The sequence below is a fragment of the Bombus vancouverensis genome, chromosome 14 (genome assembly GCF_051014615.1).
Source record: "Bombus vancouverensis nearcticus chromosome 14, iyBomVanc1_principal, whole genome shotgun sequence".
In the NCBI taxonomy this organism is placed as follows: Eukaryota; Metazoa; Arthropoda; class Insecta; order Hymenoptera; family Apidae; genus Bombus; species Bombus vancouverensis.
In genome coordinates, this window is record NC_134924.1 from 11,813,540 (window position 1) to 11,832,397 (window position 18,858).

Below are 18,858 nucleotides of genomic sequence, written 5' to 3' on the forward strand. Positions count from 1 at the left end.
CGAAACGAAATTAACGAATATCAATGAAGTACTGATCATGCAAATTTATTAGGTTGTTATAAACACAAAAAGTAACTTTCTAATGTCAAGGAATATTGTAATTTTTGAAATCATTAAATATACCCAGACCTTGTTTCTTTGCATTGTGTTTATTTTGCAATCCAATGAAACAATATTTACAAAATATCTGCATGTCTGTACACCTAGGTATATACATTTTCTATATGCATTTTAAAGGAATATATTTAAACATACATGTAGATATATACAAAATCATTTTGCCTTTCAACAAAAATTGGTAATAAACAATACGTTACTTAAATTGCGCAAGTAAAACTCTAAGAGAATTGAAAGCACTGCGTATATTTGATTTATCGTGGCAACTATATATGTAAAACATGTGCTGCCCAAAGGTCAGACATATTACATCATCTTATATCTTTCCAGACTTCATTGCCATAGATCTTAAAACAGAAAACAATGTATAGACATGGAAGAAGTCTATTTTCCTCACAAGCAAAGATTAAACAATAGCACTGAATGATACATGATTATGGAGGAACAATGAGAAGCTTGCTTATGCAAAGTACATTTTAGGGATACATGCAAAAGTCTGGACCGAGGCTCGATATGAAAAACATAAGATGTAGAAATTTTAAATCTCTGCCTTAATTAATTTGCGTACCGAGAATAAATTAATCGTCGTCATCATCATCCGAAGGTACGAACAATTCTTTCTCTTCGAGATAGTTAGCCATCATTTTACTTAAAGTAGCTCCTATGACTAGTCCTGTCATAATACTGCAGATAACACCCAAAAAACCGAAACGTGTTCTTCTTGGTTCTGGTCGAATAGCACCTGAAGGTGTTGTTGTTCTTGACCGAGAATGTGATTTCATTTGCCCATTTATTTTCCTTAAATCGTTGACAGTTTGTAATACAACATGTGTACGTTGCAATGCCATTCTTCTATTTTACTGATACTATATAAGCACTGAAAATAGTGGTAGAAGTGTACTATGTAAAAATAACATAATAACAATAGTAATAAGAAATAACGTAGACACGATTATTAGATAGATACAGTGCGTGCGCGATCTGAAAAAACGATATAGGAACGAAAAGAAAACTACACAGAAGCCTCCTGTTACGACGTTAATGTGCTTGCAAGACAAGGACAAAAGGGATTTTATGCAGCATCCTCTTTTTATTCCCATATCGCGTCCACTTACACGGTATATCTCAGTTATGATTTTGGAGGCAGCATAAATTGCAGTATTAATCCACAGATAGGAATGAAATGTATACTCGGTCCAACGAGACGAGGTAGTAACCATACAGAAAATTTTAAAATTCGAATTTCATTAGTCGGTAACCGATACATAACTGCAGCAGTACCAATTAACTTTTGTTTATGTTTACTGTCTCGTCCTGTTAGGCAGACTATAAATTAGCCTCTTCGGTGTACTAACTCGCAATAACGATTAAAAAGCTCTTAAGCATATGTATACACACGCTGTATTTTAATTAGATGTGTGTCTCGATCACGTTCGATTAAATATCAATACAGATGAATATTAAAACACGATCACTATTGTAAGCAGCACATAGTTTAGTAAGCAATTAAACGATCAGTTCGATGTTATTATATCCGCGCACAGACGGCGCGCATGCGAATAATACTAGCTCTGACGATATAGAATCTGACGCCACTTTTATAGGGATAAATGTAAAATACCCTACACGTACATATATAGATTTATTCAGTTGCTTCTTCCTTAGCTTTTATAGATATGTAGCGATAACGTAATACATCTATACTTACCTACTTATGGCTGTGTAGTTACTTTGATAGTTTTGCACGTTGTTGCTTATTGCATTGGGCAATCGTTGAGACATAAAATCATCAACAACAAACGTTTATGATTTTTTCTTTCTCGTTCATTTCCCTATACCGGTCGTTTGAACAAAGCATTGATTTTTATTAAACGATATCGTGCAAATAATTCAGGAAGACGTGAACAAAATGTTACATGTGATTGGATTAGGTCTTGGCGATTCGACAGATATAACTGTAAAGGGTCTCGAAATTATACGAATGTGCGATCGCGTCTATTTAGAGTCGTATACGTCAATTTTGTCTACCAACTTAAAAGATTTGGTAGGTAGATTAAAGTCAAGGGTAACTCTGGTTCCTTGATTAATTGAATGTTTAACATAAATAATGATAATAGGAGACCAACGATTGCATATTTCAACAAATTAGGAACGATTTTACGGATGTTCGATACTGGAGGCAGACAGAGAATTAGTTGAGAGTAATGCAGATGAAATATTGCCGAAGGACGAGAAGGAAAATGTTGCTTTCTTGGTGGTAGGTGATCCGTTTGGTGCCACTACACATTCGGATCTAATACTACGAGCTCGGGAGAAAGATATAAAGGCAAATAAGAGAAATATTAGAAAAATTTGTTTAATAAAACGAATTTTATTAACCGATATTAAAAGTCTTTATTATTCTATGATTCAGGTAAAGATTGTTCACAATTCCTCTATTTTGACCGCAATTGGATGCTGTGGTTTGCAATTATATCGTTTTGGAGAAACTGTTTCTATCCCTTATTGGAACAACGATTGGCAACCAAATAGTTTTTATGAGAAAATTATCTCAAATAGGCAGAGAGATCTACATACATTGTGCTTATTAGACATTAAAATAAAGGAGCCTACGATAGAGAGTATTGCTAAAAAGAAAAAAGAATATATGCCATCTCAGTTTATGAGTGTCTCAGAAGCTGCTACGCAATTATTAAAAATCATAGAGGAAAAAAACGAAGAAACCAAGGAGGAACCAGGTAAGATACTAGAAAAGTATCATTTCCAAATAATCCTGCCTCTAACGAATCCATGGAAAATGAAATTTGTTGTTTTACAGTGTTGGAGGAATCAAGTCTCGTAGTGGGTTTAGCTCGTGTAGGTTGGGACAATCAACGCATCGTTGCTTGTTCTCTCGGAGAAATGGCTTCCATCGACCTAGGCCCTCCTCTTCATTCTTTAATCATTCCTGCTATCAATCTGCATCCTCTTGAATTGGAATTTATTACTCTATATAAGTGTAAATAAAAACGTTTGGCTTTGTTGAAAAAGAAAACAAGCACTATTCATTGCTTATAGCTCTGTATCAATTTACAGCAAAATAATAAAACCGATTAATTACTTAAATATCAGATTTGAAACAGGATGATATTCTTAAGACATATAAAAAAGGTAAACGACTCGATTAGTCGTATAAATATTTTATAATATATAAAAACGTGTTGCGCGTGTAATATCGTGAAAGTAATCCGCTTTTTAGCTACATATATTCAAAATTTACATAGTGACAAATGTTAGGCTACAAATTTAAAAGATCTGACAAAGACAAAGAAATAAAGAGAAAATATATAATGCTATTGGTAACGATGCCCGAACAATTTTATGTAAGTATGTACGTATATACATACCTATGTAGAAAATAGCTCACTTAGTGCTAAGGTTATTAAGATATTTATTTATAAAAATTGTTTTGGAGAAATTTCGATAAAGTTAACACTGATCTTAAAGATAAATTCCTAACTACTTGAACTACATACATAATTGTTCGAAAGTTAATTTATGTTAAAGAAAAATAATATTCTGGCAATCTTATAGCCATGGCTACAGAACGTAGAGCATATATATATATGTATTCGATCGATTTCGTGCATGCGTAATAAACAGGTGTACGGAATTTACAATCATATATTCACTTTCGATACGTGAATCACGGTATCTCTGGTGTTTCTGTTTCCTTATATTTTGCATCTTCCCTAATAGTGAGCAATTTATCTTTCATCATCGGCCAATCGCAAACATTTTTATTTATTTATTGATTTTGAGGAAAAATGTAAGAAGGGGGAGAGACGCGAACGAAAACTTGAGTGTCTTTCTGTCTTTGTATCTGTTGTGTTTTTTCGTGCAATTACATGTTTCCATAAAAAGAGTAACAGTTAACAATTACAGTACAGATACGAGGAGAACCGAGTGATACACCGAGTACGATAATGTCGGAAATAGACTACATAATAGCACCACGAATACCACGAGGTTTGGCTCCTGCGGTTGAAGGACTTGCACGAGAAATTTTGCGTCAAAGACCTCGAAACATTTACGCATTCGCGGCCCAACATTTCGCAGAATTGGTGGAATTAAGGGATAAAGAACGTACTGATGAAATCGTTCCGAGGATACTGAAACATAGATTGGTTAACGTTCGTGATGCTGAAAATCGTAACGATTATTTTCGTAGGTGTAAACACAGTAACTTGATCGAAGAAGCGATGGTAATAAGGGAAGTGAAGGAACTAACGACATCGAGAAATGCAACGAAAAAAGCTGTGGCATCGAAGAGAAAAGGAGAGGCGACGAATAAAAGTGGTTGGTCTATAAATAGGACGGTGAAAGGATTGAAGAAGCATGAAAATACAATTGGAAGAGAAGGTTGGAACAGAGAATCAAACGGTAAAGAGACGGAGAAATCAATTCTTGGTTACTCGGATCGTCGTTCACCACGATTTTCGAGTCAAGTTACTTGTCATCAATTCGTTCGATCTTCGTCCGCCGGAAATATATTCGCAAAACGTATTAAGCGTCGAGAAGTTAAAGAAAATCACGAACAATTCTATACATTTGTTTTAGATGATAAAAGTTACAAGAACGAGAAGAAAGTGACGCGACAAAAAAGTGCCGATCAAATCGAAAGAGATGGCGCGTATTTTAAGGACACTTGTACGAGCGAACATACAGACATAGACGTTGTTCCGACAGAGGCTAGAATCTGTCGAAATTTAAAGGATCAATGGAAAACTATGATCGAAGATGAGCGAAAAGAGCAGGAAAAATTGCAAGAGAAATTTGTTAATACGAAAGGAGGTGATGCCAAATTAAGTTCCCGATTGGGAAAGAAGAGCGAGAGAGAATCGAAAGACAACGAAGTGGAATCGCGATCCGATTCGTCAGAGAGCAACATAATTTTTGAGCATGCGATGAAAAAGTTGACCAATGATGGAACGATCTCGGTGGTCCTCCCATCGGTCGTTACGCGACAACCTCCTGTAAAATGTACAAGGAACAACGTGTACGAATGTGACGGGAAGGATAGCACAGGTAATTTGACATTGCCACCGATCTCGAGTGATGGATCCAAGTCGACGAAGAGGGGAAGCAATGTAATCGGATTACCCTCTTTGTTAAACGAGGTGGATGTTCCGTCGAACGAACAAACGATATGCTGTCAGGATTACGAGGATCCGACAAATTCGAATTGGAATCCTAAGGATCTGGAATCGGAGACAGAGCTTAAACCAGCAGGAGCTATCGAAGGTGAGACTTTCGATTACGATTCGAAAACAATCGAAAAAGAACGCAAAGACGAGGATTTAAAAGGTGGCAATGTGAACGTAGATACGGTCCCATGGAAATATCCTCGTGGAAGTAAGTCCGAAGGAAATGGAATTCTTGTTATGACGGGGAATACGGTGGAGGAAGGTATCGATAGACAGCAAATTCTAGGAGAAGTAGAAATTATCCGGCAATGTTTAAATTCACCACGGGAGGCGGATATCGAGGAAACTTTTAAAGACAGCTTAAACGTAACACCTGATTCGATCGATCTTCCTCATTGTCAGAGGGCAGATTCGTTGGAACATTTGGAGAACGGGAAAGAGGAAGAGGAGGATCAGGACCAGGACGAGGAGAAAAAGGAAGAGGAGGAACGATATCGACCGAACGAGCTCGAAAGGAAATTAATCGAGATAGAAGCGGTCGAGAGAAGCATCGAAAATACGTTGGTCTGTTCTCAGACTGTTCCAAAAGATATCGATGACGAATTCGTAGCATCGGAGCGTTCGAATGAATTTCCGATTTTGAAAAATTTCGAACCGGAGAAACCAGACTGCGTATACGAAAGGCAGCTATCGAGCGTAGGAGACGAGTGGACGAAGAAAAATCCAGATGAAAGTCAGAGTGCAACGAGCAACGAAGATGACAGAGATCGCGACGCTAATATCGAGATCGACTCGATGGAAGATGAAATGCCGATTGGAAAAAGTTTAGACCGCAACCTTGACTCTGACAACTCGGAAATTGTGCTTAACGGAAGCAATAATAGCGATGATCGAGATACGCGTGACCATTCTACGAAAGAAGGAGGAATCGATCTTTCTTGTTACGTCCTTACCGAAGGTTCCCCTAGTGAAATACCGGAAACTGTAACCACCGTAATTATACCCGATAATATCGTTGACAATGACAATGATAACGATGTTTGTAAAATTGAGCTCGAAGAGGGTACGAACGACGAGATTTGCGTTCCTTTTAACGAGCCGATCCCATCTTGGAATATCGAAAGAAAGCAGATAAAGCATGGGATTGGAGAAGAGTATTGCCAAGACAAGAATCCATTTGGAGAATATATACATCCAGGAAGTGCTGTCGACTATACAACGAACATCGATGCTCATACTTTACGTGGTATAAAAAATGCTGCCAATCGAACGTCTGTTTATCAAGAAGATCTTGGAAATATCAAGGAGGAGGAAGAAAACGATAGGGGCAAATTTTCTAACGTCGACGTCCAGCGTAGCATCGACGATCGTATCAGCGTTTCTTCGAAAATGTCGGCCGAATCGATGGAAAATAAAAATAGTACCGAAGAATGCGAAGCAAAATTTGCAAGTTCCAGCCAAGAAGAGGATCAAGAACGAAATAGTATGGACGATAAGGCCGATGCACGATCGAAAGATCTCTCTAAAGAAACTGCAAGGAAAAGAAGAGAAGAGGAAAGCGAAACGTTCGATGATCGTTCGAGTGATTTTTCTTTGTCGTTTGAACAAGTTGGAACTGGACCAAAAGTACCTGAATTAAATCTGGATTCGTTACAAGACATAACGATATCGTCGACGATTGAAAAGGGCGATTCGAAAAATCTGAATAATCAGTCGGAAGAAGAAAATGATAATGTTACTTCTTGCGAAGGTGAAAACGTTTCATTATCCTCCTACGATACTTTAGCTTCTGAAGAAAAAGTAGACACCGGTGAAGCTTTGTCCTCGGAAAACGATCGACTAAAAGTTTTTATCGAGCCGGCAGGTCAACAAACCAAAATTGAAAGCGAGACCGAAAGGTATTCAAAGGAAGAGTTTGAAGGTAACGAATGTACTAATAACACGAGTTGCTCGCTTGTTCGTAACAAAGATGAAAAACAGTCTCTTCGCGTGGAAGAAGAAATTGCACGGGAATTAATACAGAATTTCATTATCGATAATACCGAGGTAGCTGAAAAAGACGCCGAAACGATTCCTTTCGAAGTGGACGATTTGATGGCCTCGTCATCTTCTAAACATCAGACGAATGACACGAATCAAACCGACGACTTTATCATTAAATTTCATCCATCTATAGAAGAATTAACATCTGAAGCAATAATCGAAAAATCTTCTCGTCGAGAAAAGGTCGACGATGACGATAATCAAGCAGGCGATGAGAACGAAGAAGACGAAAGTAGAAGCGGAGGAAGTGGAGAAACAGCAAGAGAAGACGACGGAGGAAAAGAAGCAAGTATTTTGCTACCATACCTTCGTTTTTCTTTTCTTTCTATTCTAAAATATGTAGAAAGATATTTTACGCGCCTTTCGTGATACTAGAAAGAATTTTGTTCTTTTAAAATTAAAATTTTTCAAAGCCATTCTTTGAGGTAATTAACCAATATATTTTATGGATCGAGATTTGCGTCTACAACGTACATTGCACGTATGTATACCCTATATTACATGTATACATACGTATACTTGTGTAGATGCATTTACTTTTGTTTCATTTTTGAACAAGTAAGGGGTCTTCCAATTCGGTCAATACATTTTTAAAGATAATAAAAAACCTAAGCTAATTACAATAATAATCTTGACAAGGTTGCTTTTCTTACCCCACTTTAGGATCAAGTAGAAACGGCATCTTTGGAAAATCAAGGAAACAGGGGCAAACCAATCGCCAATTTGTGGCACACCGGAGAATTCCACGATTCCTTACCATTACCTTTCGTTGAAATTTCAAAAAGTCCTTCCGCCATGAACGTTTACGATTTAAAACCTGTAAACCGTGAAAAAACGGATGATCGCTTTACTTCTTCAACTGATCTGTATGCAGAAGATCGAGGATGTAAAGGAATCGGTCGCAACATACCTTTTTTCGGTTATAAGTTTTCTCCGACCACTGGCCCTCGTGGTATTGATATCTTCGAAAATTTGAGTTTATTTATTAACGAATCGAATTGGAGTAAATTATCTTTAAACGCTTCGTCTCCTATCATTATTCACAGTAAACGCGTGTTGGAGCAAGTTCGTACAACGGACAAAGACAAGAGTGATCCACTCGTCGAAACCAGTTCAAATTCTGATGCTGACGATCTTCGTGAGCCATTAGCGCTCGATAATACACCACGACCTATCGTTATAGAGGAAATTTCAGATATCGACGAAAGAGAAGAGCAAACGTTATCGCTCTACGAAGCAGATACGAAGTTAGCGAAAGAAATAAGTCCGTTTTCTTCCGAACAATACAACGACTCCAATAACGTTGAAGATAAAAATAAAGGAACACATGGTACGTCATCGTCGACTCGTGAAACAACAAATGGGCTTATCGAAAGCGATAATTTACTTCAAGATATCGATCAGATCGTAGGAAACGCGGAAGAAGAAAGAACAAATAAAAAATAAGAATGAATTACATATACAGATATACCGTATCGAGAGAAAATCATATTGTTAACTCGATTTCGTGAAAACGAACAGTTTCGATATAAAAGAATTTGAAAAGCACGATCGATATTGCAATCATAATGTTAATCCAGAAGTTTCAGTTTCTTGTTATTAACGCGATCCTTAATCGAAACTAAAACGATCAAAAGTAGACAATTAGGTATAAATCATTTCTACAGGTCCTTTTTCTGCGCACATTAGTGTACCTCCACATAGATACACAACTCACATGGAAACAGCATATTAAATGAATAATGGACAAAATACAGACAGCAAGGAGACAAATGCATTGGCTGACAAGTCGAAAATCCGAATTAAGCATAGAAAATAAATGAAAAATGTACAAAACGATCATAAAACCAAACTGGACGTACGGAATACCACTATGGGGAACAGCAGCAATGGGCCATATAAGCAAAATAGAGACAATGCAAGCTAAAATTCTTAGAACGATAGTAAACGTCCCATGGTACGTTAGAGACGAGGACATTCGGAAAGACCTGCGAGTACCAACGGTCAAGGAGAAGATTAGCAGATGCGCAAGAAGGTACAGAGAAAGAATAGCAACGCACCCGAACCGGCTGACAGCGGAAACGATCAACGCATCAAGCATAGAAAGAAGACTAAAAAGGAAACACCCAACAGATCTCACAAAGGATATAACCTAACAAACACGAAGATGGTACCCCGCTGGGGTAGCCACTCACATGATAATCAAACAGCTAAAAAATTCTACCAAATGTCCAAATTGGACAAATTGTGAATGTGAAATATTAAATAAAAAAAAAAATTAGTGTACCTATTTGCTACAAAAGAGAGAGAGAGAGAGAGAGAGAAGAAGAAGAAGAAACGTACACTATACGCTATACTACTATACGTACGTCGTATACTGTATGCTGTTTAAGTCGAGACTCAGGAGTCAATTAATGTAAAACAAGGCACATGCGCAAATACGAGTTCGCTAAAAGAGCGTGGGACTCTGCGGCAATTCGCTACATGCTTATAGTCCTGATCGGGAATTTGCGTCTGAACGATTTCGTTCTATTTCAAAAGAGACGTTGCTGTATGTTGCCACGTACTATGTCTTACACCAAAAGTCTGTTCGATGCGAATTTCGACTAAGTTAATATACATATCGTACCACAGGAAACATATATTAAAATTGTGCACGCGGATCTTCTAAAGATAACTACCAAAGAATAGGATAGAACGGATAGACGTGTATACCGATTGGTGGATTAAAAAGAAGAGGATGTGACAGAAGACTGCAACTGAAATCCAAGCGGATTGAAAGTTTGTTAAAATAATACGAAAAACATATCGGTTACGTTCTTGTATTTTCTTAACCTTTACACTCCTTCTATCTTCGTGGTTCCTCGTATTTCTTTTGTGAAAAGCAAAAACATCGCTTTTACAGTTTTATTTCGTCACATATTCCTGCTCGTTCTTAGAGGAAATTCCTGTACAGGAATTATAATAATAATAATAATAAATAATACTTGAAATTATGTGTTCTTTCTTGTTTCCTCCTATTTCTTTATATATCTGTTTTCTTGCGCAAATCTGTAATAAATATAGAAACGATTGCACAATGGAAATAAGCGAATCAGTGTAGTACAATATTATAAAAGGTTCTTTTCCAAATTTAAGACATTACCGAAGTTTTAGTCGCGGTCTTTGCCGAATCTATCGAGATACGACGATAGCTCTACCTGTTCCATTATCGTATTTATGTCTGGATACGTACTATCGAGATCGAGACAAGAGTGAGCGGTACGTAGCGAATGTGGATCCGTAAGTATCAAGGAACAATCGAAATAGCATCAGCGATGTTGTATGAACGATGTTGGCAACGACATTGACACTATATACTATTTTACGAGGTATGAAAATATTTGATCGACTGCTAGTTACCGTTTAACCGTTTAACAGTAATGTCTTAATTCACACGAATATCCTCGATAGTGAGATATCGTTGGTAATATTGACAGTGACAGCACTGCATTTTCTGGTACTTGATACTCGTACCGCGGATGCCAATCTTGAAGGTACGCAAAAATAAACTGGTTATACATACGCGTTTACTGCTTTTGCGATGAAACTGCTTGGATGTGGACTTGGAAAGTTCTTGTCGCGCCGTTTTTGGACATCGTTTTCTATACGTGTGATATGTTTCGCGTTATTAACACGTTGAATGTCACGCTAGTTTTACGGAAATCGCCCGTGGCGCCACGATGAATTTTTTATTATGCGTTACATATAACGTTGAAATATTACCTACAAGAGATATGTTATGGTGTATAATCATCATTAATGAATTTATCTTACCGAGGTCACCGGTGACCCCCGTGGCGCTGAAGTGCTATTTCGTGTGATTCACTTATTTTTTACTATTATCAAGTATCTCGTATTGTTTCCTCGCGTTGCTAAATAATTGTCTAGGTTGCTACGTTCCGGGACTTACCATAAAACCATAAATCATTCCTCGGTCATACTTATTCTGACTCGCGATAATCCTAAAGAACCGTTATTAAGATTTAGCCTTTGTTACTTTACTGCAAAGACCCTAAATTGCCTTCGAACATCTTTCAAGTCGAAACTTTCCTTAGGGTTATTGTTCATTAAGATAAACGTGGAAAACGTAGGGTTTTCCATGTTCGACAGCCACTGGTGAGGGACACACATAATAGATCTATGTTTTAAGTATAACTAACTAAACGAAATAAATCATTGCGTTTGCACGGTCAAGCAGACTATTCTTTTTCTCTTCCAAGTGGTAAATCAGCGGTAGAGGGGAAAGAAACGATGAGCAATAGTAGGAAACGTTAATAAGACGTGAAAAGATCGACAGAAAGTCGGGAAAGTATTAGGAAATTAAACGTTACATACCAAGTACTTATCAACGAGATTGAATGATCCGTTTCATTTTTATTTACGAAATGTAAGATACGCGGTAATGATACATCGACGAGACAATTAGTATTTTTTACACAGCGTCTGATATAAAAATATTTTGTTAAAAAACAAAGTGTTTTATCGTTCGTAATATCTTAACGTTCTTGCGTGTTTCAACGGTAGCCATATGGCACATAAATTTATTAATAAAATATATTTATGAAAAGTAAAAACGAATGCATCTAATACTATATCTTTCTTCCTTTCATCCTTCTTCTTTCACATTCCGCAAAATTAAAAATATAGTATCTACTTAACAGTATCGTCTTAATTGTCAGGGATAATGTACAATGTATAATGTACACGCATTGATCTACAGACCGATTGAACTTGCAGTTTCAAGGTATTTGAATCGTTATTTTTTTCTTCTTTTTACGCGTGACGTAAATAATCAGACTAGAGAAAAATCAAGAAAAGAGAGCAAAGCGAATAATATTACAGTAATCTTGCTTTCGATATTTCACTCCTTATTCTCTTCTATTCTATTTCTCCTACGTATTTCCTCTCTCTCTCTCTCTCTCTCTCTCGTTTGCATCTTCTTCACCTTTCATTTTACACCTCCGTAACGCGTTCATTTCTCCTTCCCATTTCCACCCTTTGTTGACTGCATATAAGATATACATATGTAGATGCAACTAATCATCGCGTTTATCGCTTTCAATTATCGTTAAAATTAGATCTGTCCAATTGGATTCGAACTGTCGCTAAAGGCCGATCGTAGTTATCGTTACAGTGGTTTATCATTCGACGCGCGTGTTTAAGGGTAAATGAAATATTCGTGCGTTTAACTTAATGTTAACCACCACCCGGTTGAGTCGTCGTACGTTTACAGAATTAGAAATATTTCAGGTGTTCGCTTCGATAGGTAAGTGTAAGTGACCGTCCGATTCACGATAAATGATCATCGATCATATCGATTTACACGATAGAAGGCCGCCTTACAGGTACGTTAAAATCACGCCAACAAGGATCTTTAATTTTGGAACATTTTAACTTTTCCGAACTACAACCGAAGCATTGGTTACATATACAGCTCATGCCTTCGGCGCAAATACCAAGCCGTTCTCCTCGTCCTCCGCAAGGTTCATCGGGTCCCTGGAAAAGAGAGTACGATTCTTATCGTAACTAACGGTTCAACCGTTTCTGTTAAACGCGTCAGATTTATTAACAAACGGCCGATTCAAGCACTTGCCTTTGCGCATTGCGGAACCCCGCAAGCATTCGATATTACAACACCATATTCGCAATTGTGGCAAAAGTCGCCGCATCCTGAGCAAAGGGCCGTCTCTTGTTTTTGTCTTACCAAAGGATAACCGGAACATTTATCGTACCTAGACGAATCAAGCGTTCTATTATTGCGTATAACGATATTGTGCATTGAACGTACTATAATTTGCACAGTAATAATTTGAGTCGTTCCAGCATCTTTCATTTCATACATATATGTACTCTCATCTACGAATAGCTAAATATCTTGTTCGTGTGTAAGTAAGCGCACGAGTAATGGCAAAGGTATAAATACATAAACGAGTATATAAGTACATAGACGAGTGTTTTCTAAATAAATTAAAAAAAAAAAAGAGAGAGAGAAATCAGTTCGGGTAGAAGAGAATCGTAGGTTTGAAGTTTCTTACAGAAGAACGATGGCAAGCAGCACGGCTATGCGGATAGTTTGCGCGGCAAGCATCTCGCCTCGTAGATCTGAAACAAAATTTATAGAAAATTCGATCAATGTCGCTGAAGTAGAATCGATTAAAACGTTTACGTAACGATCAGAGATAAAATCGATGCTTTAAACCCGATTTAAAGAATAACATTTGTAAATCGTGTAAAACACGTATGCATTTGAAAGAGCACGTAGACGTTTAGAAACGAGGAAACTTTTGCCAAATTTAGTTTCGAACTTTATCTCTTTTCGTTATTATCTGTCCGCTTGGAACGATACAGTACACGATCATCGATCTATCGTTAATAAAAACGAGGTAACAGAAAATCCAATTTTTTGACCGTAACTTTTGTTAAGTTTCATCGTTGTTCTGTTTCTGCTTGTACGAAATTAGTATGAAATACTTGATTTTTACAATATCGTTTTATTAAATTATTAAATATCTATAATCGAGCGATTTAAGAAATAATTCCAAAGTACCTTACCAAGATGAACCTACGATACATACATACGTATAATGGTAAATCAAACTTTGTTTTCTCCCTTTTTTTCTCTTAAGCGTGGCGAAAAGAATTGCCGATAATGAAAACAGTCGAAGCAACTTTGCCTTGTCGGAATTTTCCTTTCGTTTCGTTAATTGAACCGCTTGAAATACCAAAACTCAATCGTTCAACTTTTGAATCGAACAAAACTCGACGAGATAATGCTTTAATAATAATACTTTCTCATTTCTTCGATGAAGATTATACGGAGAAAGAGTCATACGGGCTTTAACGATACGCGGACAAATCCATCTGTAACTATACTTAACGTCATGTTCGTTTTTGTTGCAAAGTGGTTCGTTCGCCACCATTTTAAGCTGAAACCCCTTCGTTTGCTACTCGCGCCTGCCAAATGCCTGTACGTACGAGTTAAGCACATGGTAGAGCTTGAACATCGAACAAATGACTTTTATTGAATAAACATTAACTTCGTCAGTTTTTGGTAACAAAGTGGAAAAATCAATAATCAACATGGAAATCACGTGATTATTAACAGCGAGAAATAAAAAAGATAGAAAATTATTTCCATATACATGCATATACCCACCGATAATTTGATGTGCCGTCTTTTTAGTTAAATATTAAACGATAATTTGTTGTTTTCGCGGATTTGATAAAATACACGTAAATACGTATGGAATATTGGAAAATAAAGCTTGAGGATTATTCAAACCGGATTTTTCAAACGTCTTTTAGCGTGATTCGTCTAACTACTGCCTCCTTATTCTACGTAAACTAATTAACTTATTTTATCTTAGTTTTTTACTTTCTATTTTACTTTATTCTGGTTTGCTTAATTTTAGTTTCATTTAGTTGCGTCAACGACATTTTTATAACAAGAGTTATTCGCAAGCTGAAAGTTAATTGCGAACATGTAATATTCGTATTAAATTCGGTTTCGCGAAATTTATTGGAGACGTAGCAGAAATTTCTTTTACACTTGCGATTGCCTTCGGATACAGTCGTTTCGTTTAATACCTTGTTGTGCCGCTATTCTGGCTTTGCCCTTTTCCTAACTCGCTCTCGTTTACGCGCTTTTTTCATTCCTTCTGTTCCACTGTTTTCTTTCCTTTTTTTTTTTCTCTCATTTTAAATATGATTATAATTTGCCACCGATATGACAGAAAAAATAAAATAAAAGAAAACTACACGGGAATAAAATAAATGAACAAAGTGAATGTAAAGAACGTATTTACATATGCAACGACGAACGGGTGATCGTTAGGAAAAGCATACACTGCGCTTACAATTAATACTGACCCTAAGATATTCTTCCAAGTGTTTCTAGTTGCGTAAGATTAAATAACAATGACGATTCTCTCTTTAGCAGAATAAGAAAATGTGATAACGTGAAGACACGAATATGCGAAGACGGAAAGACGTTGAATGTGCCCTTGGAGTCAAGTGCGCTTTGTTTTATAGGGACGCGAAGAAAGGGCAAGAAAAGGAAGGGGGGAAAGAAGGCGCACAGCCGTTTATTTAACAGTCGATGTATGATGTATCTATTATCGTTTCGCCCCAAGGGATGATCTAAGTTGTCAAACGAAATCCTTGCCTCTCGTCCTAATTATCCAGCCTGTCGTGAATACTCTTCTAGACACGTCTTCCCCTATTTGCAAAGATTCCCTTGACGAACATATCTATTAATATGTAAATTTCTTGGTTCAGCGTTATGAAAAACAAAGCCGGTCAGTCACTGACACGTTATTTGCACTTGTCACGCTGCGCTAATAAACCAATTACCGAATAGTCAATCAGAATTTGACATTTTATCGACACGAAACGTTTATTATGAAATGCCCGTATTAGAACACTAGGAGATTAAACGTTATGTTGCCTAGTTGGAATTTCAAAGTTTATAAACAAACGAGTGCGAAACTAACGATAAATAATGAACGACAGATCCGTATTTTCAATTACATATGTAATAATAACACGATTACTTTCTTTGCATAAAGGTATCGCTATGATGATCTGGCATCGGTTAAACGCACTCCTGGCACGATTGTACGATCCGATCGATCGAATAGAGAACCTTTTCCTTAAGATGAAGAATATCTCTATGATGACGAATCAAATAATATTCCTAATGCTGGCTGATCGTATTTTTATAAGAGAACCGAAAGTCACGTGTCTTTACACATTGATGTTTTACAACGTTGTTACTTATAGCATTAGCTATATCAAGGAATTGATCGAAAAGGAAGATTGGTCGCTCTATGTGACTGTCACAGAAAGATCCAAAATTAAACATTTAGCTATGTCCGCTACCAAAATAGTGTTTGAATGGACTAAAGCCGTCACCTTTATCGTAACATTAACATTCATGCTTCTTGTCTTTGGCTTGGAGCAAGGTCTTGAGCATTACAAGTGAGTAACAGTTACTATATCGTATAGTAATCGAAGGAAAAATGTAGGGAAAAAAGGAAAATGATAGAACGCATTAAGCATTAAGAATATATTAATTCGATGAAACTGTACATATTGTGCGCGTGTGTGTATCGCGCGCACCTGTGTATATAAATATATATATATATCTATATATGTATGTATATATGTATTACTATTGTAGACCATCGATGAATTACACGATGATAACGTGGATCTATTATTTGGCAACGGAAAAAGTCTTCGTTGAGATGTTTCCGCCGATCTTGAAGTTTCTTCGTTTCGACACTTTTGAAAATCTTGAAGAGCTTTACGCTCCAGTGATATTGAAATCATTTACTATTAGCGTTTCTGCGTCTCTTATTGTAATACTTTTGCCACTAGCATCCTACAAACTTTTATTCGTCGCTGCTTATTCCAACGTTTATTTAAGATTAAAAGATCTATTACAAATATCCGCCCCTGCGTTAAGTCTTGAACGTGAAATATTAAATCGTTATAGAAAAGCAACGCCTAAAGAAATTAAACAATTCGATGATGTGTGCCCTGTTTGCCTTTGCGATATGATCAGTGCGAGAATAACACCTTGTTACCACCTTTTTCATGCAAGTTGTTTACGTCGGTGTCTCAAGACCAACAATACCTGTCCCATGTGCAAAAGAGAATTAACATTTGGATCGGGGTCAACTCAATAGTAAACGTAACCCTCATAAATATTATCGTCATGATTCTATCGATAAAATCGACATATTCCGTATGACAATTCCACTCTGATTAAATACCTCATCCACTCGATGGATTAACTTTTGATAATATTGGAAATCCTCTAAACCGCTTGATATTCGTATAAATTAAATATTGATAAAAAGCAAAGTTATTGCATTCATGTCCGTTTATGAACATTGATAAAACAGATATTCTCGTCGTATAATTGTACATAAAATAATAAATGATCTAATGTATTAACAGGACTGCAAATTTATATTCTATTTGAATTACAAATTGATTTTTCTGTCAAATGTATTATTTCGTTTGCCAATTGATAAATCGAAAATAATAAAAACAACGAAAATTAACGAGAATTATATTCTCATATCGCAGTTTTTTGAAACAGCCTTACTTTCCTTGCGCTCTACGATCCTTTATTCGAAATATTTCTCATTATATAGCTATTCCCCTGCATATTTAACCGTGGTTTCTATATATTCTCCGTCAGGACTGTCAAAATCTTTTACCGGTGGAGTATACACCGGTCCTGTTACGCTATATGGTACGAACGAATCATCAAACTGAAACAGAATGTGTTTCAAAATTTATTCTATATCTCTACTGTGTTTTATTAGATGGTAAAATACAAACGTACGATATTTAATTTATTTTTTAATATAATATCATATACTTACTTCGACTGCTTTTTTGTAAAGTTGCTTCGAGACAGCTTTTAATTCTTTCAATGCTATTTCTTGCGATACCATCATAGATTTCATAACTTCTACATCCTTCAACCATTGATCTTTTTTATAGCTGGACCATTCCCTCTCTAATAATTTTCTCCTTTCTATTTCTTCTTCCGATAATGATACTGGCAAATGACAAGTTCTTTTCCTAAGAAACATTTGTTTTCGAGTAAGTACTATGTTAAGAAGAAAAATTTGTTTCCTATACATAACATATTCTATCATTATATAAAGCGTACTCCTTTTGCAATTGCTGAAATAATGTATCAATTTCAAAGATTGGTTTCAAATGGTTTGTATGTTTTTCTAACTGACGGATTTTTTTCTGTAGTTTCTTCTTCTTTCTTTCTTCTCTAGCTCTAAGGACATTAGGATCGAGTCTTTTCCTCTTTTTAAGTGGTTCTCCTCTGAAATAAACGTAATATTATAATAAATTTGTTTATTAAAAAGAAAAGAAATTTAAAAATACTTACAAGAGAATTTCAGTCGCTCGAAATTGTAATGGATGTATATATATGGAGATATTGCGCGAATTGCTAACTGAATGCAAAGAGGACCTGCATCGGTAAATCTTTATGAATAAAATGAATAAAAATATACAAAAATAATTGTTCACTCAACAATGAATACCTAAAAACGGCATTTGCTAAATTTAATACACCAATCATTTTAATACACTACAATTATTTCGAGCTTTAGTCTGTGTTAGTCTGTGCTTTGTTATCTTGAGTTACTTTGCAGCACCACGTATATAACCTCTTAAACGCTTGCGATTTTCATACAGGCTAAAATGAGATATGTAACTGTTATAAAATCATAAATTTAAACAGTTGTTGAAAAAATGACACGCGTTATTATGAATAAATTAATAATGACAATAAATAACTACTAATAATATCGTGTTAAAAACGATGGTAACTCTGTCCAAGCAGACATACGAACGAGATAATAAACATACATGTAAGTATCTACATAGGTGTATGTAATCAATTACTACATCATGAAACAAAATTGAT

General features: G+C 36.2%; 6 protein-coding genes across 16 annotated transcripts; 3 read left to right on the forward strand and 3 right to left on the reverse strand.

Moving 5' to 3' along the window:
• Window positions 1-130: 130 nt before the first annotated feature.
• On the reverse strand, window positions 131-11,060 carry EMRE (Essential MCU regulator). 6 transcript variants are annotated; one of them, XM_076624171.1, is made up of 3 exons: window positions 1,516-1,663; window positions 686-994; window positions 131-464 (listed from the first exon to the last, which is right to left on the reverse strand). In XM_076624171.1, exon 2 carries the CDS (start codon window positions 963-965, stop codon window positions 696-698), a length of 270 nt encoding a protein of 89 aa, XP_076480286.1. In that variant the 5' UTR covers window positions 966-994; window positions 1,516-1,663; the 3' UTR covers window positions 131-464; window positions 686-695. The 6 variants fall into 6 exon arrangements, with proteins under 6 accessions (XP_076480286.1, XP_076480287.1, XP_076480288.1 ...); XM_076624172.1 differs by lacking the exon at window positions 1,516-1,663 and adding an exon at window positions 10,912-11,060 and having other exon boundaries at window positions 131-994; XM_076624173.1 differs by lacking the exon at window positions 1,516-1,663 and adding an exon at window positions 10,749-10,866 and having other exon boundaries at window positions 131-994.
• Window positions 2,027-3,222, forward strand: Dph5 (diphthine methyl ester synthase). Its single transcript, XM_033333237.2, has 4 exons — window positions 2,027-2,161; window positions 2,267-2,443; window positions 2,531-2,855; window positions 2,936-3,222. The coding sequence occupies exons 1-4, from the start codon at window positions 2,027-2,029 to the stop codon at window positions 3,121-3,123; spliced, it is 825 nt and encodes a 274-aa protein (XP_033189128.1). The 3' UTR covers window positions 3,124-3,222.
• Window positions 3,367-10,392, forward strand: LOC117156301 (uncharacterized). The gene is made up of 2 exons (XM_033333196.2): window positions 3,367-7,631; window positions 8,010-10,392. Exons 1-2 carry the CDS (start codon window positions 4,083-4,085, stop codon window positions 8,790-8,792), a joined length of 4,332 nt encoding a protein of 1,443 aa, XP_033189087.2. The 5' UTR covers window positions 3,367-4,082; the 3' UTR covers window positions 8,793-10,392.
• LOC117156316 (uncharacterized) lies at window positions 10,471-17,467 on the forward strand. 6 transcript variants are annotated; one of them, XM_076624160.1, is made up of 4 exons: window positions 10,754-10,882; window positions 15,325-15,488; window positions 15,956-16,367; window positions 16,570-17,467. In XM_076624160.1, the coding sequence occupies exons 3-4, from the start codon at window positions 15,964-15,966 to the stop codon at window positions 17,078-17,080; spliced, it is 915 nt and encodes a 304-aa protein (XP_076480275.1). In that variant the 5' UTR covers window positions 10,754-10,882; window positions 15,325-15,488; window positions 15,956-15,963; the 3' UTR covers window positions 17,081-17,467. The 6 variants fall into 6 exon arrangements, with proteins under 6 accessions (XP_076480277.1, XP_076480278.1, XP_033189121.1 ...); XM_076624161.1 differs by having other exon boundaries at window positions 10,758-10,882; window positions 15,328-15,488; XM_076624162.1 differs by lacking the exons at window positions 10,754-10,882; window positions 15,325-15,488 and adding an exon at window positions 10,471-10,607.
• Window positions 11,743-15,375, reverse strand: Qbp-1 (Queen brain-selective protein-1). The gene is made up of 4 exons (XM_033333247.2): window positions 15,258-15,375; window positions 13,424-13,490; window positions 12,982-13,120; window positions 11,743-12,884 (listed from the first exon to the last, which is right to left on the reverse strand). The coding sequence occupies exons 2-4, from the start codon at window positions 13,474-13,476 to the stop codon at window positions 12,708-12,710; spliced, it is 369 nt and encodes a 122-aa protein (XP_033189138.1). The 5' UTR covers window positions 13,477-13,490; window positions 15,258-15,375; the 3' UTR covers window positions 11,743-12,707.
• Window positions 16,441-18,611, reverse strand: mRpL40 (mitochondrial ribosomal protein L40). Its single transcript, XM_033333243.2, has 5 exons — window positions 18,473-18,611; window positions 18,316-18,399; window positions 18,082-18,249; window positions 17,789-17,990; window positions 16,441-17,674 (listed from the first exon to the last, which is right to left on the reverse strand). Exons 1-5 carry the CDS (start codon window positions 18,508-18,510, stop codon window positions 17,555-17,557), a joined length of 612 nt encoding a protein of 203 aa, XP_033189134.1. The 5' UTR covers window positions 18,511-18,611; the 3' UTR covers window positions 16,441-17,554.
• Between the last annotated feature and the right edge of the window lie 247 nt (window positions 18,612-18,858).